The sequence below is a fragment of the Chiloscyllium plagiosum genome, chromosome 7 (assembly GCF_004010195.1).
Source record: "Chiloscyllium plagiosum isolate BGI_BamShark_2017 chromosome 7, ASM401019v2, whole genome shotgun sequence".
Lineage (NCBI taxonomy): Eukaryota > Metazoa > Chordata > Chondrichthyes > Orectolobiformes > Hemiscylliidae > Chiloscyllium > Chiloscyllium plagiosum.
In genome coordinates this window covers 88,746,213-88,767,660 of record NC_057716.1, presented here as the reverse complement: position 1 = coordinate 88,767,660, position 21,448 = coordinate 88,746,213, and the positions used below count along the sequence as shown (strand labels likewise).

The 21,448-nt window shown below is 39.1% G+C and overlaps 1 protein-coding gene across 23 annotated transcripts in view; it reads left to right on the top strand.

Annotated features, from left to right (window-relative positions):
• neb (nebulin) overlaps positions 1–21,448 on the top strand; it is a 270,517-nt gene that overhangs the window by 59,562 nt on the left and 189,507 nt on the right. For all 23 annotated transcript variants that reach the window (XM_043694176.1, XM_043694181.1, XM_043694178.1 and 20 more), the window contains 9 exons: positions 1,610–1,714; positions 3,278–3,385; positions 5,132–5,443; positions 10,070–10,276; positions 11,164–11,268; positions 12,901–13,008; positions 14,474–14,785; positions 15,646–15,852; positions 17,280–17,384. In XM_043694176.1, the coding sequence (XP_043550111.1) occupies positions 1,610–1,714; positions 3,278–3,385; positions 5,132–5,443; positions 10,070–10,276; positions 11,164–11,268; positions 12,901–13,008; positions 14,474–14,785; positions 15,646–15,852; positions 17,280–17,384 (1,569 nt within the window). The remainder of the gene's footprint in view (positions 1–1,609; positions 1,715–3,277; positions 3,386–5,131; positions 5,444–10,069; positions 10,277–11,163; positions 11,269–12,900; positions 13,009–14,473; positions 14,786–15,645; positions 15,853–17,279; positions 17,385–21,448) is intronic.

The window sequence follows — 21,448 nt, the reverse complement described above, 5'->3', positions numbered from 1 at the left end:
ACGAGGAGACTAGGGCCCGTGGACACAGCCTTAGAATTAGAGGGGGTCATTTCAGAACAGAAATGCGGAGACATTTCTTCAGCCAGAGAGTGGTGGGCCTGTGGAATTCATTGCCACGGAGTGCAGTGGAAGCCGGGACGCTAAATGTCTTCAAGGCCGAGGTTGATAGATTCTTGTTGTCTAGAGGAATTAAGGGCTACGGGGAGAACGCTGGTAAGTAGAGCTGAAATGCGCATCAGCTATGATTGAATGGCGGAGTGGACTCGATGGGCCGAATGGCCTTACTTACACTCCTATGTCTTATGGTCTTATGCTTCATAAGACTAGTCCTTCATCCCAGGAATCAGTCTCGTGAATCTTCTTTGATCTATTTTCAATATTTCAGATGCAAATGCATGTAACCAAAATTGCACACACCTGTCTCAATAATACAGATGGCCTTACTTACACTCCTATGTCTTATGGTCTTATGCTTCATAAGACTAGTCCTTCATCCCAGGAATCAGTCTCGTGAATCTTCTTTGATCTATTTTCAATATTTCAGATGCAAATGCATGTAACCAAAATTGCACACACCTGTCTCAATAATACAGTTGTAGCAAGGATTGCCTTTTTTCACTCTAACCCCCTCCCAATAAACACCAGCATTCTATTTGCCTTCTTAATTACTTGCTGTACTTTCGAGCTGAATTTTTATTATTCATGAACAACGACAGCTATCTCCCACTGTACTATAGCATTCTGCAATCTCCGTCTGCTTAAACTATATACTGGTTTTCTAATCTTCCTGCTAAGGTGGACAAGTTCATATTTTCCCATATTATATTCCAACTGCCAAATTTTGTCCATCGACTTAAGCTATCTTTGTTGCTAATTCTTGTATCCTCCTCAGAACTTGTTTTCCAATCTATCTCCATATCTTCAGTAAATATAGTTATAATACAGTTAATCACTTCATCAGAGCCATGAATATTGTTTATAACTAGTTGAAGACACAGCAATAATCCCTTCAATACTGCACTCATTACAATTGTCAACCGTAACTGATCTATTTATCCACATTCTCTGTTATGTTTAGTTGGTCAGCCTTGTACCCAATGCTAATATATCACACTCAACATCATATGCTCTTCTTGTTTTGTCGTCAATGTTTCACTGTTGACAGCATCATAAAGAATCCCATTGTTGTCCTAAAATTCTGGCGGATTTGCCTTCTGGAACCACTAGATAATGATTAAGAGGAGGAACTGTGTTTGCTTTTCTCTTCTTCAGAACATTTTCTCACCTATGCTTCAGGTATGCTGATGAAACACAGATCAAGCAACAGCTCCAAAACATTTATGATCCATGTGGCATGTTGCAGACTGAGCAGTGCTACATGTTTTTATACATTTGAAACCATTCCACGAGCAATGTAATAATGTGCAATAGACTCAAATCTCTGAAAGACTCAACAATTGTCTCGTCTCCTCATTTACCTGTACATTTAATAGGCTTCATGTTTCAATGCTAACAGCCTGTTAACTTATTCTGAATATTAGTTTTGTAATGCTAACAATTTCTTAAAAATCACAGTCTCACATTTTTGAATTTTTGTTTTACCATTTAGATAAACTACAAAGCCAAAGGAGAGAAGATCATTCACAAGTACACTTATCCACCCGATGTGCCAGAGTTTATTCAGGCTAAAGTCAATGCTATTAATGCCAGTGATGTAAGTATATTTGAGTGAATCTGTTCAAACACTGCAGCCACTTTTTCTACCAAATGGAGTTGAGGTTCTCCATTCCCTAACTGAATGACAGAGTAGGCTCATAGGATTCCATTTGTTGCATTACTATGTAGCAATAGTTGATTATGAACAAACAAGTGACAGTTAGTGGTACTTTATATTCAATAATATTCAAAGTGCAGCTGTTTCAATGTCTCAATAGTATTCAGAACATACACCTAACAAGCACACAAGGAAGTTCCAATATTTCGGACATATTTCAAGAGTCAGACTCAGGTTCTCAGCTTATCCACTTGCCAGTTTCCATTGATGCCATTTCTTTTAATGCACAGGTAAATCACGGGCTGATAGCATAGTAGAAAGCCTGAGCCTTCAACTCCAGATATAGAAGGCGTGGTTAAAAAAGCATTTGGCAGGCTTGTCTTCATTGCTCAGTCCTTTGAGTATAGGAGATGGGAAGTCATGTAGAGATTGCACAGGACATTGGTGAGGCCTTTCTCGGAATAATGTATTCAGTTTTGGTTGCCCAGTTACAGGAAGAATATTATTAAGCTGGAGAGAGTTCAGAAGAGATTTACCAGGATGTTGTCAGGTATGGAACGTTTGAGTTATACAAAAAGCCTCGAAAGGCCAGGACGTTTTTCACTGGAACGTAGGAGGTTGAGAAGCAACCTGATTAAAGTTTATAAAATAATGAGAGCACAGATAAAGTTAATAGTAATTGTCTTTTCTCTAGTATGGGGAATCTTGAGATCAGGGGGCACATTTTTTAAAGTAAGAGAGAGATTTAAATAAGACATGAGAAGCAGTTTTTTTACACCAAAGGTGGTTTGCATGTGGAATGAACTTCCTGTTTAAAAGATATTTGGAGAGGGCCATAAATAGGGAAGGTTTGGAGGGATTTGAGCCAGGAGCAGGCAGGTAGGTTTAGTTTAATTTGGGATTATATCAGGCATGGACTGGTTGCACTGAAGGGTCTGTTTCCATACAGTATGACTCTATGGAATCAACATCAGAGATTTCAGAGGTTTAATATAAAAACCTAGATCTTAATTATGTTAAAATATAGTTGGAAATGAAAACCTGGTATCAGTAAACATGACCATGACACTGTCAGATGATCGGGAAAAGACAATTTATTCACCAATGTCCTGCAGGAAACAGTAAATACTGTCTTAAACAGAACTCCAATATGGTTGTCACTTAGTTCCCTCCCTGATGTGACATGGCAACCATTCCATTGTATCCAAATCAGGGCATCTAGAGACGGCCAGTAAATGTTGCCCACAATGCAGAAATGGATATTATTTTAAAAACTCTCCTCGTTGCACAAAACAATAATTTCCTCTTTTCTTTTAATGCTTTAGAGATGTAACCAAAGGGGTTGAACCCAATATGAGGTGATAGGGGTCTTTTGTCAGTCAGAATGATTACACAGCACACCAAATAATATACCAGCTCAGCTCAATATATGGCTTATTTCTTGTAGTCCTGAGTCTACAATGCGATTTAAAAAAAAAATTTAATGATCATTTTCCTTTGCAGAATTGCTACAAAGAAGCATGGAAAAAGGATTTATCAAAGGGCTGTAGCATTACTTTTGACGCTATTCCAATTATTGCTGCTAAATCTGCTCGGCATAATGCTAGTGATGTAAGTATATAGTATTCATACTTTTAAGTGTACTTTAGTATACTATTTCCCCTATAGTATTTTATTTTCCCAATTTTCATTCACCTTATATTGTGTGGTAAGGATAAATTGCAGAAACAAGAATGATAAAATTAATGTTATTGATCTTATACAAGGAGTGGAGGAGGAAAGAACAAAAAAGCAAAATTCACAAGCCTTATAGCAGATCAAAGGAGAGAATAAAATTTAGCCTCATGATGTAGCTATGTGAAACAAATGTCCAGACAGAGTATTTGACAAAATTGTATTTAAGTCTTTATATAGGTGACAGGGTTAAACAATTGTTGGACCAATTGTCTGCAAAAGTTCTGGGATCATACCTGTTGGAAAGAAGGATTGAGTTCTATCACGATATTAATACTGCAGATGTTATCCAAATGGGATAGGGGAGGGAGTTAGTGATAAGGAATCAACAGGGAGAAATGGAGATAAGTCCATAAAGGAGGAAATAGGCAAAGCTCAGAATCTCCTTAGTATTTCTTATGTTTGTAGTCACAATTTTGACTTAAATGTAGCAAAATCTGAACATAAATGCATTTCTCTTAATTTTCACCAAAGTTAGAGGGTAAAGTTGGAGAGGTTTGGAGGAAATTTTCACCTCCTCTTTGGATGGAATAGGCTTATTGGACTAGGTGACCGCTATTTATTCCACAATGTCTAATGCATCATGTTCTTGAAAAGACATTCAAACAACCGTGTAGGCCCTTTTTAATGGTCCATCATCGCTTGTCTTACATTTCCCTAGTGGATGTGAAGGTACATAGGGATACTTCTCTGATCCAGGAGGATCTTCAGAAAATGTGTGCTGGTGAACTCAGGCCTCATGTCACAGATCTATGCCCAGTCTATGCTAAGTATAAATCTGGAATCTATTGGATCATGGAATCATCCCTGCTGTTTCTGCTCACTCTTATTGCACTCTAAGCTGGACAGAAAGGGCGTTGACTGTGGGCGTTTATTTGAACACTGTGATTTGATGCTATTTGACAGAAATATTAGGCTATTTAATATCTGCAATTTTCTGCTGCAATACTGTTTAAGACTGTACTAATAAGCAAGTTTAATCAAAATGAAAATTCAAGACTGAAGAAATATCCTGTAATATCAGTTTTAGTTCACAATCCTCCAATTTTTGTAAAGTAATATACAACGGTGTTTGGAAAATATTTGTACCCTATTTTAGAAAATACTACATGAACTAAAGGTGCTAAAGTTGCAGTAGCATGGCAAATATAAACATTTCAAAGAAGCATGCTAGGCTTATATTTGAAAAGCAACTTACAATGTAAATGTTACAATGTTTGTTGACAAAGTTACAAAATCACACAACACCAGATTATAGTCCAACAGGTTCAATTGGGAGCATTAGCTTTCGGAGCACTGCTCCTTCATCAGGTGGCTGTGTCACAAATGTCAAAACCACCTGATGAAGAAGCAGCGTTATGAAAGCTAGTGCTTCTAAATAAACCTGTTGGACTACAACCTGGTGTTGTGTGATTTTCAACTTTGTTCACCCCAGTCCAACACTGGCACCTCCAAATAATGTTTGTTGAGATGTTATTATTGATTGCTTACAGAAACCCAAGGCTGTTAATATTTTTATCTTTGTGTACATACTTTTTATTTTAATGGTGGTATTACTTAGTTGCTGAGATGAGTACTTGTGCTGTACCATCTTCTGTAGTAATTTGAACAATTACCTTACAGGTAAAATACAAAAAAGCTTATGAGCAAGAGAAGGGAAAACATTTTGGCTTCCAGAGCCTCCAAGATGATCCAAAGCTGGTCCATTCCATGCATGTAGCCAAGCTTCAGTCTGACCGTGAATACAAAAAAGACTATGAGAAAAGCAAGACCAAATACCACACACCATTGGACATGGTCAACATTACCACTGCCAAAAAGTCCCAGGAAGTAGCCAGCAACAGTAACTACAAGCAACCGATCCATCACTATACCTATCTGCCAGATGCCATGAGCTTGAAACTGTCAAAGGACATGATGAATTTACAGAGTGATGTAAGTCACAATGTTAATTTTTGCTTTCTATTATTATAATATTTAAATATTTATCATTACTTGAATGGGTAAAGAGTACAGAAAGCTGGAGCGGAGAGGGATTTGGAGGTCTTTGTGCATGAAACAACAAAAAAAGCTAGAACAAAGTTCAGTGGGTAAGAGGGAAGGCAAATAGAATCTTGGCCTTTATTTCCAATGGAATGGAATATAACCGTAAGGCGGTCTAGCTAAAGCTATACAAGACACTACTCAGACCACAGATGGAATATCGTGAACAGTTTTGGTCCCTTTATCCAAGGGCAGGTATACTGACACAGGAGGCAGTCCAAAGAAGGGTCACATGGTTTGGAGTGATTTTCTCATGAGAAGAGGTTGAGTAGATTGAGCTTGTACTCCTTGGTGTTTGGAAGAATAGGAGAAGATCTTATTCAATGGTATTCAAGATACTTAGGGGCTCAACAGGTAAATGCTGAGAGATTATTTCTCCTTTTGAGAGGGGGGGTCACCCATTTATGACAGATGCAGATGAATTTCTTCTCTCAGTGGGTAGTGAATCTATAGTAATCTTCACCATGCAGGGCTGTCGAGGTTGGATCATTAAGTATATTCAAGTATAGGCAGGTTTTTAATCAATAAGGGAATCGAGAGTTATAAGGAAAAGGCAGGAAAGTGTGGAGTTGTGCAATATTGGATCTCACTGATCTTAATAAATGGAGGAGCAGACTCAAACTCAATTGGCAAATGATCCACTTCTGCTCCAACAACTTTTGGTCTTTCTTTCTACTGCGAGCACAGGGGGCTTCGAATTCCAAACAGCTCAAGAATTCTTCAGCACTTTTGCTGTGCTCAGTTGGTAGTGTGCGCTTCCATATGTAGGGAGAGATGTAAAATAAATCATCTGAGAACTTGAAAACAATAGCAGCAGGAATGGTTTTAAATAAAGTGAAGGCTGCAAGAGTTACTCATCTTTCTTTCCATAAAGTCAGAGATTCAAATCTTGAAAACAGAAGTTTGCACAGATAGCTCTTGGTATTTTCCAGCACACTGAGAATTGCTCTGAGCTTGTGCTTTATCAAGATGGAGTCATAGAGTCATAAAGATGTGCAGCACAGAAACAGACCCTTCGGTCCAATTCGTCCATGCTGACCAGATATCCTAAATTAATCTAGCCCCATTTGCCAGCAGTTGGCCCGTATCTCTTGAAGCTCTTCCTATTCATACACTCATCCAGTTGCCTTTTAAATGATGTAATAGTACCAGCCTCCACCATCTCATGGCAGCTCATTTCATATGTGCGCCACCCTTCACGTGAAAACATTGTCCCTTAGGTCACTTAAATCATTCTCCCCTCACCTTAAACCTATGTCCTCTAGTTTTGGACTTCCCTACTCTGGGGAGATGTAGACAGTTATTAATCAAGAAAACAGCTTTCATTTGTATGTCACTGTAAATGTAGTAAAACATCTGTAATAATTTCTTAAAACCATTAAAAGACAAAATTTGGCATTGAGCCAGAGGTTTTGGGGCAGTAGCAAAAAGCATGAAGAAATAAATAGTTGGAAAAGCCAGAAAACCATCTTAAAGAATTAAAAGAAGAAAGAATGTTGAATATGTGGAGGTTTTTGAGACAGTTCCAAAGCTGAGGCATAGCAAACTGTAGTCTTGTCCACCAATAATGACATAAAAAAACATTAGGATGCACAGCTCCATAACTGAAGAAAGGTCAAGCTCTCACAGGATTGCAGAGCTTCAGGAGGTTTCAGAGATTCAAAGCAATGACATTAATAAACATAAATTACAACAGACTGAATCAAGTCAGTTCGAGAGAATGCAAGCAGCAAGTCTAATAAGTTGTCTAGGGACCAAGTAGTTAAAGGAACAGAAGCCAATGAGGAAGATACACTGCATTGCCCAAAAAGGATGGACATGTAATCAAATAACTCTGACTTTAAATGTAAGACCATTATAACACGCTGTATTGGTTCAAAGACAAGATAGACAGAAGTCATTAGTAATGACTTAAAGAATTGTGGAGAATTGGCAGGAAGGTGGAGTTGGCGCTGAGGTGAGATAAGCCATGATTGTGTTAAAGGATGGGGTTAAATTGCCGACTCCTGCTCCTGGTTCTTGTATTGGTGAGTGTATGAAAAGTTATTTAACTGAATGTTTATTGAAAATAGAACAAATGCATACTTGTTATGTATGGTTTATTCATTTCTACATGCAAAAGTCTCAAAAAGTCTTTCCTGAGGTACGTTAATGATACGATAGAAATCCTAACCAACATAATGAATTCTCAGTCTTGCTGGACAGGGGCAGATGTTATACATAGTGTTAAACAGAGTTCAATCCAAAAGGTATGACAGAAACAAAGCAAGACAATACAAATGGATTCTGAGATATTTATAAAATCATGAGAGACATTCATAGGGTAAATAGCCAAGGTCTTATCTCCAGGGTAATGGAGTCCAAAACTAGAGGGCATAGGTTTAAGGTGAAAGAGGAAAAATTTAAAAGGGACCAAAGTGACAACTCTTTTGCACAGAGGGTGGTGCGTGTATGAGCTGCCAGAGGAAGTGATAGAGGCTGGTACAATTGCAACATTTAAAAGGTGTCTGGATGGGTATATGAATAGGAAAGGTTTAAAGGGATATTTGCTGTCAAATGGAACCAGATTGATTTGGGATATCTGATCAGCATGGACAGGTTGGACTGAAGGGTCTGTTTTATGCTGTACAGCTCTATGATTCTATGTCTGAAGAGAAACAGGGCCAATCTTGGGGTTGATGTTTACAGATCCCAGAGGATGGAAGTCAGTTAAGGAAGTTGGTCAAGACTGTAAATGTTGCTTTATTGTCTGAGGCCTAGTATATACAAGTATGGAGATTATGATAGAATTGTATAAAATATGTCACAACTACAGTACTATGTAAAAATTTGGTCACCACATTATGAAAAGGATCTGATTACAGTTGAGGGAGTACAAAAATGTTTGCTTTGTTCTCAGGAATGGAGAATTTTAACTATGGAAAAAGATTGAATCGGCTGTGTTTTTTTACATGGAAAATGCCAAAGGGAGATTTAATTGACGTGAAGGATTTGAGTGAAGCAGAGGAGTAGCCTTTTAACTCAGAGTGTGGGTCTGGGTCTAGGACTTGTTGATTCTAAGGGTGACAGAGGCAGAACCCTCATTGCATTTAAATAACACTTGGATCAGCATTTGAGCACTTGAGGTTGTAACCTACAGGGCTGTGGACCATGAGTTGGAAGGTGGAATGAGAACAGATAGCTCTTGTTCAGTCAACACAGACACAAAGTATGCCTAATGGCCTTATGGGTGCCATAAATTGTCTTATGTTTCTAATTCACTGTATGGTTAGGCCAATTAATTCTGTGAATTGTAGACCGGTGAACCTGACGTTGGTGGTGGGCAAGTTGTTGGAGGGAATCCTGAGGGAAAGGATGTACATCTATTTGGAAAGGCAAGGATTGATTAGGGATAGTTAACATGGCTTTGTGCGTGGGAAATCATGTCTCACAAACTTGATTGAGTTTTTAAAGGAAGTAACAAAGAGCATTGATGAGGGCAGAGCAGTAGATGTGATCTATATGGACATCAGTAAGGCGCTCGACAAAGTTCCCCATGGGAGACTGATTAGCAAGGTTAGATCACATGGAATACAGGGAGAACTAGCCATTTGGATACAGGACATGACTCAAGGGTAGAAGACTGAGGGTGGTGATGGAGAGTTGTTTTTCAGACTGGAGGCCTGTGACCAGTGGAGTGCCACAAGGATCGGTGCTGGGTCCTCTACTTTTTGTCATTTACATAAATGATTTGGATGCGAGTATAAGAGGTGGTCTCCTTCCTATCGGAAAGATGTTGTGAAACTTGAAAGGGTTCAGAAAAGATTTACAAGGATGTTGCCAGGGTTGGAGGATTTGAGCAATAGGGAGAGGATGGATTGGCTGGGACTGTTTTCCCTGGAGCGTCGGAGGCTGAGAGTTGACCTTATAGAGGTTTACAAAATTATGAGGGGCATGGATAGGGTAAATAGGCAAAGTCTCTTCCCTGGGGTCAGGGAGTCCAGAATTAGAGTGCGTAGTTTTAGGGTGAGAGGGGAAAGATATAAAAGAGACCTAAGGGGCAACTTTTTCACACAGAGGGTGGTATATGTATGGAATGAGCTGCCAGAGGAAGTGGTGGAGGCTGGTACAATTGCAACATTTAAGAGGCATTTGGATGAGTATATGATTGGGAGGGTTTGGAGAGATATGGACCGGGTGCTGGCAGGTGGGACTAGATTGGGTTGGGATATCTCGTTGGCATGGATGAGTTGGACTAAAGGGTCTATTTCTATGCTGTACATTTCTATGTCTCTATGACTCTATGACCCAAGCTCCTATCAATAGAGTGAATGAGATTTACCACATACTGCTGTGGAAAACTCCATAATATTCAAAGACAGGTACTCTCTCGAACTCACCATTATTGGGAAAATGATGATCTATATCAAAGTCTCCTATCTCTTTGTCAAATACATGAGCAGTGTGACTAATGTCAATTTGGTAGCAGTTTTGCCATAATTAATATTCCACATTTAAATTGATCTCTTTTTCTTAAAGAACCTGTACAAATCTGATTACAATAACTGGTTTAGAGGCATTGGCTGGAGTCCACTTGGCTCGATAGATGTGGAGAAAGTGAAGAAAGCTGGACAAGTACTCAATGAGCATAATTACAGACAGCACCCAGGTAAACTCAAGTTTACCAGTGTGCCTGACTCCGTTGAAATGGTGCTGGCGAAAACCAATGCACGACAGCTTAATGATGTAAGTGGATCTTCACAGAATATCATTGTTTATCTTACTTTTCAATTTATCTGTGTATCTTTCAATAATTTGTGCTTTTGTTAGCATAGTTCAGCTATAGGCAGTCTGGGAGTTCCTGCCCAATTTCTTTCCAATCATTGCTACTCAATGTTCAGTGAGAAGTATACTTGTTATGGGCAAGGAAAATCTTTAACAACTTCTCCTTCAAACCCTCAACAGCATATTGCATTTCCACAATTTGGAGATGCCGGTGTTGGACTGGGGTGTACAAAGTTAAAAATCACACAACACCAGGTTATAGTCCAATTTATGACAATCACCTGATGAAGGAGCATCGCTCCGAAAGCGAGTGTGCTTCCAATTAAACCTGTTGGACTATAACCTGGTGTTGTGTGATTTTTAACTTTGCATTTCCACAATGCTGCTTGTCTGAAGGCATCTGCCAAATCCCGAAAGAATCTGCTAGCGAGTTGGAATGTTAGCTTCTGCTCAGCTATGACCAGGATGAAAGACCTCTAAATTCAACTTCATGGAATACAGATGTGATGCTACTGATGACACTAATTGGTTTTCTACCAATCCTAACTGATTTTCAAGTCCTCGTTGCATTCAGTTTGTACACATGATGACTCATTTAGTTCTTTGGTAGAGGAAGGTCTTTGGTGTTCATGTCTGTCACAGAAGCATTGTCTGGGGTTCCTTTGTTAAACACTTCCTCCTTATTATGTCACTATCCAAAGTTTGCAGCAAAATCTATCACATTTGATGATGATCTAAGTGATTTTCCAGTCTCCCATCAAAACTAAGAATCCCCAGGAGAGTTACTGTGTGATAACACGATGTGCATGCAAGTGGCGATCTTCTTATGACTTGGTTTTACTTTATAGAAACTGTACAGATCTGGTGGAGAGAAGATCAAGCACAAGTATACTTTGCCATCAGATGTTCCACAGTTCGTTCAAGCTCAATGGAATGCTTTCAACCTCAGTGATGTAAGTATTAGTCAACTTGAATTATTTCTCTAGTTTGTTACAAACTCTTCCTGCTAACCTTTTTAAAGACGAGGATACCAGTCTGAATCAGGGTTAAGTGATCTTTGTCCTTTTACAATCCCTGAAACACCTGTATTATTGGTTTGAACCTTTGCAAAGCTCTTTCCCACATTAATTTTCAGTTTCCCTTCTGTCAAACTTTTAAAATTTAAAATTCTATCAAATGGAGTTGCATTACCACCAATGGTATAATTCAAGACTTTTCTGTTAATCGACCTCTTCTGAGTGACCTTGTTGAGATTCTTGAGAATTACCATGACAATCTGATCAGCTCAATTGAATTAAAAGTATAATTTAACAATGCTTTATACAATTCTATATCATTTATTCTCTATGAATGTATGAATTTATTCTCTATGACAGCTGCAGAAAAATACCTTTCTGGAGAGGCAAATTCAGTAATACAAAGGTCATATTTTCAATAGTTTTCATTCAGCATCAAAAGATCTAAATTGTGTTTTATTAAGTTTCTTAACTTCAGTCTGTGACTCCTAACCAAGCTTAAGGGGTAGATTTTAGCTACTGAAATGAACAACTTGATTTGGAAAATTTCTTCACTTGATGGACTTTTCTCGGTAAAAAAAATACATTGAATCATAGTACATTTTCATTCTGGATGTGAAGATTGAGGAGAGGTCAGTGGGTATGGAATGAAGTTGAGTTCACATACTCTCAAGACCGATACTAAATAGCCAGAGGTTAGAAAGACTATCTAATTCTCTGGGACTTGGCCAGTTGTTTTAGATGTTTTTCAGCCCTCGAGCCCTCATCCCTCACAATCTTAAACTCCACCCATGCTACGTGGCCTCTTATAGTTCAATGCCAACTCAATGTCAACTGATCTACCACCACTCCACCCCCCCACCCACCCCGTATCCAACCCCTAGCCCGCCATAACCTTCATAACCCTCAATTTCAGAGAAATAGATTTAACATTTCAGATCAATGTTTTGATGAGAGGTCATCGACTTAAAACATTATCTATGTTTCCCTGCACAGATGCTGCTGGCTTGCTGAGTTTTTCCAGCATGTTTTTTTTTAAACAATTACTGAAAACTGTAGTTATTTATTATTTTGCAGTTTAAAAAACAGGACATTTAGAAAAAACAGGAAGTTCAATAAATAATTCAATAAATAATGACAGTCAACAGAACTTATCTGGTCTTCAAGAGGATTATGCTGACTCCATCAATTTGTGACTCCCAGTCTATGGATTAAGGAACAGCTAAAGTGAAATCCATTTGAAATCAGCACTGAGCCTTTCAGACGTTGAAAATATCTGTGCTTAACACAGATGCACCAATGATCTAATATTGGCTACAGGACAAAATTGGCAGAGTTTTAAGATTTTAATTCTTTTCCAACTCTTAGCCAGACAAGGATACTCAGCTCAGGCAGAGATAAACTAAAGAAAAAGGCAAATGAGAAGGAGATAGAGCACCAAAATTAATGCATGAAAACCTCCCTTAGTCTTGCTGCTGTTACAGATATTTATGCTGCATGCTATTTTCCAATATTTAAGTCTTCAATAAACTGTGTATTCTCATTAAAGTTTCTCTAATCGTTTTACAGAATTGCTACAAAGAGAAATGGAAGAAGTCACTAGCTAAAGGATATCATCTTGAGCCTGACGCAATCCCTATTGTTGCAGCCAAATCATCAAGACGTATTGCTAGTGATGTAAGTGCCCAATGTCATTAGCTCAAGTGTGGCTTTTTATGTAAATACTCACAGGTCTTCCTTAATTTCCCAAAGAACTGTTAAATGTGAGGAGGGGGTCGTGACTGAAAAACATAAATTAGGAAGAGTTGCAAGTTAAGGTTCTCTGGATGAATTAATATATTGAATGTGGGTCAGCAGCATAATATCGTGTGTTTTAGACTGAACTGGATATGAAAAAAAAGACTCAAAAGCTAAAATGACAGAATGTTAAAATACATTTCAGAATCTTCATGAGTGAACCATTCGAGATAAGATGGAAGGAGAGTTTGGCACACAGAACTTTACAGTGTATGTAAAAGGATATTGTTAACTGTAGGATGAAATCCCTGAAAGAAGATGATAGCCAATTTATAGATGATGATCAAATTGGGGAAGAGGTGCTTAATAAATACTTTGTATTGGGCTGCCTCTCAAATGTTTAAGAGTGAGATGAATACTGTTTTGCAGAAAAGGGAAATTGTAGCTAAAATAATCAGCCAAAAAGGAAAGAACAACACCATGATTTGATGGATAGAGGTGAAAAACACAATTACAAAGGCCATAGGCATTGCCAAAATCTATTATGTAGGGATACGCTCTGGAAAACTGGAGATATGCCAACCTAAGTATTGATGATTGGGTGGATGTTTGATCAAAGCTTCACCTTGGGATTGCATACGATATACTGAGGTTATAATTGTCTGGTCCAACTCTTTCCTGGGTGAGAATAGAAAATTCAGAGGGACAGGATGTAGATGGATATAGGATGATACAGGTTGTTCTGCTATAACGTGCATTTCAGAAACGTGAATTCGCTATAACACGATTGAGGAATTAGGGAACTGGTTCTAAAACGCAAAGTTTCAAAACCTCTGTTGGCTGTAATGCAATTACATCACCAACAACTTAAGCACTGTTGCTAAAATGCGATTTTTCTATAGAAGAAAGCACAAGAACACAACCAACGCATTATAAAAAAATTACTCTACAGGAAAATGATCACTGGCTTTACAGGTATCCCCCGCTTGTCGAAATTTCCCTTTTTATGCCACTTTGCTTTTATGAAAATCCTATATTAGTACCTGTTTTCTCTAACTGAGAGAAATCCAGAGGACTTTTGATTTTATGGAAAAAGACAAAATTTTTCCCATATAAATTAATGCTTCATCGCTTTACGTCATTTTGACTTAGGAAAGGATTCATAGTAATGCTCTACTTTCGGATAGCGGGGGAAACCTGTAACTGTAACATTTGCTACTTCTTTGCTTATTCTTGACAACTTCAATAGCAAACCCCATCATGCCCATTATCGACTTGAAAATTTACCTTTTTTATGATTCACAAGATGTCAAAGAATGGTGAATGTACAGCTTTTGAAAAGAAAGCTCCAGTGAATGAATCTTAAAGCTACAGTTTGTCACTAAATGCATTATTATTGTTCCAGTACAAATATAAAGAGGCCTATGAGAAGGAAAAGGGCAAACACATTGGTTTTCGCAGTCTGCGAGATGACCCTAAGCTGGTCCATTCCATGCATATAGCCAAGCTCCAGTCTGACCGTGAATATAAGAAAGATTATGAGAAAAGCAAGACCAAATACCACACACCGCTAGACATGGTCAACATTACCACTGCCAAAAAGTCCCAGGAAGTAGCCAGCAACAGTAACTACAAGCAGCCGATCCATCACTATACCTATATGCCAGATGCCATGAGCTTGGAACTGTCGAAGAACATGATGAACATACAGAGCGATGTAAGTCACAAATTAAAGGAAAATTTTCTATCAGTCATGAGTATAGCAACTTCCCACTTCCAGCCAAAATAGATGATCTTCGTTATCAAATATGCAGAGAAAATGCTAGAGTAACTCAGCAAGTCTGGGGACAGAACAGTCCTAAAGAAGAGTCATATTGGACTCAAAATGCTGACTCTGTTTTCCAAACACAGATGTTGCCAGCCTTGTGAGATTTTTCCACCATTTTCTCTGTCAGTTTCAAATTTTCGTAGCATTCAGAGAATTTTGCTTTTATTTCAATGTTCCTCAGTAAGTTGGCTTAACTCAGTCTTGCCTTTCGGCAGATATACGTTTAAAGCCTAAGTCAAAAGTTTGAGTTGATCTCTGAGCTGGCAAAGATTGGTAAAATGGCATGAGAAGACATTGGTGGTGTCAGCCATTGGAAAGAAGTCTTGCAGGATGCCAACTTGGTGCCAATTAAAGGCCACTTCCAACCTTTGTGACATTTTGCCAATAGGGCTGGGGTGCTCAGCTGAGTGGGAACACTGTTCACTGGAACCTGGTGGACTTGCATTGGAGAAAGGGGTCCTGCTATTATATGGCCCGTGGAGGGCACCACCCCCAGCAGCATTGGTTTTCACCAATGGTAAAGACACCATCTGACCACTAAAAATTCCCCAAACCCACTCCTTAGTGGCTGATCTGTATTTGATATTTACCTGCCTTAGTTCCATGTACATTCATGACCTTACCAAACAAAAACCTGAATCTTCAAAGCTCCAATTGTGCCTGCGTCATACTTTTTGATCAGCATACTTTCCTGTAGATGCATCCTGAGAAATTGGCTCAAATATTTCTGCAACTCTTTGTTTTACTAGAATCTGTATAAGCAAGACTACAATTCCTGGCAAAAGGGAATAGGGTGGATCCCGATTGGTTCGCTTGATGTGGAGAAGGCCAAGAAAGCAGGAGAGGTCTTGAATGAACAAAAATACCGTCAGCATCCAGACACGCTGAAATTTACCAGTGTCCCTGACTCCGTCAATATGGTTCTTGCCACAAGTAACACAAAACAGCTGAATGAAGTAAGTGGTTTTGTTCTTACACTCAGGTCTGTGGCCTCCAGTTGAGTGTTACTGATGGCACAATGCCAAAAGGTAATGATGTTGAAGTGTAAATATAGATTCCTATCTTTGCAAGCTGGATGCTTGAGATAATCATAGCAATGTGAAGAAGGATTGCCCTTGTATTTCCCATCCTGGGTCATTTTCATTGCTCTGGTTCAGGTCCAACCTTGGCTGGACTTAGAACTAGAAGGAGGGAAGGAAACATATTGCTGTACTCCAGGCAGTCCTGAAATTATATTTAGGCCCACAGCTTAAAGTCCACTTGGATGTTTGGGGATGGTGAATAGTGAGGGAGAGTGCGAGGGTGGGAATGCCTCAAAAATGGTGAGATATTTGTCAATCTGTCCTGGCGTTATATCCTACAACTCCCATGCAAATCTCATTAGTATGTCTCTTGGGCACCGCTGGACCCTCCATAGTGGGTTATCCAATTATAGGAGAAAGTGAGAAGAAATAGGAATTTCATCTCTATTGAATGAGTACAGTGGACCTCTATCTATCCAAGCACAAAACTAATGCAGTCAATTTGGGAAATCCCAGGAAAACATTGAAATCTGATGGTATATCTGATGTAGGAGGAGAAAGTGAGGACTGCAGATGCTGGAGATCAGAACTGAAAATGTGTTGCTGGAAAAGCGCAGCAGGTCAGGCAGCATCCAAGGAGCAGGAGAATCGCCGTTTCGGGCATAAGCCCTTCTTCAGGAATGAGGAAACTTTTATCTTAGCCTGCTGGACACACTTTCCTCATTCCTGAAGAAGGGCTTATGCCCGAAATGTCGATTCTCCTGCTCCTTGGATGCTGCCTGACCTGCTGCGCTTTTCCAGCAACACATTTTCAGTATATCTGATGTACTCTATCTTCATATTTGTTCCATTATTCCTACAGCCAGGGAACTCAATATATCCCAAGTCCTCTGTAACAGTAAACACTATATTCCTTGGTTTCTATCAAGGAATTTTGAAAAAGGAAAGGATTTTCAAGTGACGACCTTGATTTTGATAACACATTTATAAGGCCTTGTAATAAATTTCTGTTCAGAATCCTTATGCTCAATTTATATTGCAGCATATTTGTGGAAAATGATTGGGTGAATATTAGAAAATTAAATCTGTTGTCATTTAAGATTTTATCAAGCAGTGAAGGAGCATTTTAAATGGTCTTCTGGTTCTCTTCCAATGGTCCTGAAATAATTTGATTTTTGAGGATTAATGAACATGAAAACCTTTTATTGTCATGAGGGAGAATTGGCAAATAAAGATATCTCAAATTAGATGTTGGTCTTTGGATTTTCTTTGACAAAGATGAAGACATGAATATTAGTAGTTTTGTTTTACCAGAATCTGCTTTCATTCAATTGCTAATGATTTTCACACTTTGCTTTCAGTTTAACTATAGAAAGTCTGGCGAAGATGTAAAGCACAAGTATACTCTTGACATTCAATATCCACCATTCGTACAAGCTAAAGTCAACGCTCATAACTTAAGTGAAGTAAGTACCCAGAAGGATAGCATTGAAAGGGTTCATGTGATTATTTCAGTAAGAGTTAGGCCTTTTGTTTTACTGAGGAAAGGAATTACTTCATTCAGATGCTCGACATTCTCTGAAGTTCTCTACCTCAGAGGATTATGGACGCTCAGTCATTCAGACAGTACAAAACAAATCAAACGATTTCTAAATTTCAATGGATATGAGGATAATAGTTTGGAGGTAGAAGATCATCCAGGATCAAGTTAAATGCCGGAGCAGACTCGGGGATCTAAATCAAAGAATCATCGAATCCCTGCAGTGCAGAATGGTCACCTCCTGTTTCTAATGTCTATGCTTCTAGTATTTTATTGGCCGACTGCATATCATTTCTCAATAAACCTACAATAACCCATTTCTACAGCACAAAGGACCATATTTGGCTTGAGGAACCTGGTGGTGAGTAGCTCAACTGATAATTTCGCTGGTGCACATTAGAAAGAAAAGGTTGAAAAAATATGCATCACGAAGTGAAAAGGAATTTTAAACAAACTTAAAATTGGCACTCGAATGTGGAAAAGCAAAGTTTACCACATAATTGGAAGCTTTCTTGTGAATTATGGCCTTTCTGTAACTCCTGCATATCCATTATTCTATAAATAATCTCATTATTAGCTATAAATATCAACATAGCACAATATCAGAAAAAGTCCAATGTTCCTTCAGAAGGAAAGTTCATCAGATGTTGACAATACATCAGAATGACCAGGTCAACAATGGGGTGTGAAGAATGAAAATGTCATTATTACAATTTATTTTTCTAGAAGTGAACTTATTAACTTATTAATATTAATGTTAACTTATGAACTTATTAATAAAGCAGTTGGTAATTACACAAAGAAAAAATTGTACAAAATATCAATATCTTTCTAAATTTTTAAATTCACGAATAAACATACAAAAGTCATGAGCTGGGGAAAACCAATCAGTGCAACAGGTAAATTTATCTTTGCTGCCTGGTTGACAATGTAATCAGACATATTGTCTACCATTGGAGAAACTAATTTTAGTTCATTGGAAACAGTAAACTGTAAATTAAGAAGGTTCTTTAAAGGATGGATTATCATTCAGATGTTGAAGTCAAAAATCTACTCTGTTGTGGTTCTGTTCGCCGAGCTGGAAGTTTTTGTTGCAAACGTTTCGTCCCCTGGCTAGGCGACATCATCAGTGCTTGGGAGCCTCCTACGAAGCGCTTCTTTGATGTTTCCTCCGGTGTTTATAGTGCTCTGTCCCTGCCGCTTCCGGTTGTCAGTTTCAGCTGTCCGCTGTAGTGGTTGGTGTATTGGGTCCAGGTCGATGTGTTCGTTGATGCGTACAGCTGAAACTGACAACCGGAAGCGGCAGGGACAGACCACTATGAACACCGGAGGAAACATCAAAGAAGCGCTTCGCAGGAGGCTCCCAAGCACTGATGATGTCGCCTAGCCAGGGGACGAAACGTTTGCAACAAAAACTTCCAGCTCGGCGAACAGAACCACAACAACGAGCATCCAAGCTACAAATCTTCGCACAAAAATCTACTCTATTAGGCATTTTAAGGAATCTCAGATAAATATTAGAAAACAGAAAATAAATAAACAGGTATCTAGCACATTCATCATTATGAGTGCAAATCAATGGGATTAGTTTAGGATAACTCGAGCAAAATGCCAGCAGATATGATGGGCCAATGGCCTCCTTCTGTGATGCAAAGCTCAATGGTTCTATCTGGACTCTGTCGACAAAAACTGAATAATTCCAATGTGGGAAAATGTCAACCTGTCTATTTTGGCAGGAAGGGTAAAAAAAAAGAAGCATATTACTTAAATTGTGAGGGATTGTAGATCTCTGAGTTGTAAATTCATCCAGGGGCCCTTGTAATTGATTCACAAAAACTTAATCTGCATGTGCACCAAGTAATTCAGAAAACTAATGGAATGTTATAGAGTCATAGAAAAATACAGCATGAAAACAACGCTTCGGTCCAACTCGTCCGTGCCGACCAGTTATCCAAAAATAATCTAATCCCATTTGCCAGCCTTTTGCCCATATCCCTCCAACTCCTTCCAATTCATATACCCATCCCGATGCCTTTTAAATTTTGTAATTGTCCCAGCCTCCACCACTTCCCCTAGCAGCTTATTCCATTCACGCACCACCATTTATGTGAAAAAATTATCCCTTAGGTCCCTTTTAAATCTTTCCCCTCTCACTTTAAACCTATGCCCTCCAGTTCTGGACTTCCCTACCTTGTGGAAAAGACCTTGGCTATCCATGCCACTCATGATTTTTTAAACATCTATAAGATCATCCCTCAGCCTCAGAAGCTCCAAGGAAAACAGCCCCAGCCTATTCAACCCTATTCAACCTCGCCCTATCGCTCAAAACCTCCAACCCTGGTAACATCCTTGTAATTCATTTCTGAACCCTTTCAAGTTTCACAACATCCTTCCTAAAGCAGGAAGACCAGAATTGCACGCAGTATTCCAAAAGTGGCCTAACCAATGCCTGTACAGCTGCAACATGACCTCCCAACTCCTATACTCAATGCTCTGACCAATAAAGGAAAGTATACAAAATACCTTCTTCACTATCCTACCTATCTGGGACTCCACTTTCAATGAACTATGAACTGCACTCCAAAATCTCTTTATTCAGCAACACTCCCCAGGACCTTACCATTATGTGTTTAAGTCCTGCCCTGATTTACTTTTCCAAAATGCACCTCACATTTACCTAAGTTAAACTCCATCTGCCACTCCATAGCCCATTGGCCCATCTGATCAAGATCTTATTGTACTCTGAGGTAACCACCTTCACTATTCACTACACCTCCAATTTTGATGTTACTTACCAATCATACCTCCTATGTTCACATCCAAATCATTTATATAGATGACAAAAAACAATAGACCCAGCACTGATCCTTGTGGCACACCACTGGTCACAGGCCTTCAGTTAGAAAAGCAACCCTCTATCACCATCCTCTGTCTTCTACCTTTGAGCCATTTCTATATCCAAATGACTAGTTCTCCTTGTATTCCATGTGACCTAACCTTGCTAACCAGTCTATCATGAGGGACGTGGTTGAATGCCTTATTGAAGTTCTTATAGATCACGTCTACTGTCCTGTCCTCATCAATCCTCTTCTTTACTTCTTCAATGTACTCAATTAAGTTAGTGAGACATAATTTCCCATGCACAAAGCCATGTTGATTATTCCTAATTAGTCCTTGCCTTTCTGAATACATGTAAATCCTGTCCCTTAGGATTTCCTCCTGAATGTTATTAATTATTGTGGGCAAAAATTGGATACAAAGGTTTGGAGACTGTGCTTTAGTTGTACATGAGACTATTGAAACCACATCTGAAGTAATATATGCAGTATTGATCTACTTATTTAGGGAAGGAAGTTCAGAATGTTTAGATTACTTACAGCGTGGAAACAGGCCCTTTGCCTCAACAAGTCCACACCGACCCGCCGAAGCGCAACCCACCCAGACCCATTCCCCTACATTTATCCCTTCACCTAACACTACGGGCAATTTAGCATGGCCAATTCACCTAACCTGCACATTTTTGGACTGTGGGAGCAAACCGGAGCAGCCGGAGCAAACCCACATAGACACGGGGAGAATGTGCAAACTCCACACGGTCAGTTGCCTGAGGCGGGAATTGAACCCGGGTCTCTAGCGCTGTGAGGCAGCAGTGCTAACCACTGTGCCACCATGCTGCCCATAGACTAGTACCTGGAGGAATGTGTTGTCTTAAGGGGAAAAGTTGGACAGACTTGGCTTGTATTCTCTGGAGTTTTGAAGAGTAAAAGGTGTCCTGATTCAAACATATAAGAGCCTGAGGGGTATTGGCAGAATGGAAAGGATATTTTCTCCTGTGGAAAAACCTACGACTAGAGGTAACAAAAACAGAAATCCCTGGAAAAACTCAGCAGGTCTGGCAGCATCTGTGGAGAGAAAGCACAGTGAACATTTTGGGTTCACTGACACTTCTTTAGAACGAAATCCTGTCAGAGAGAGGAGCAGAACTTCTTT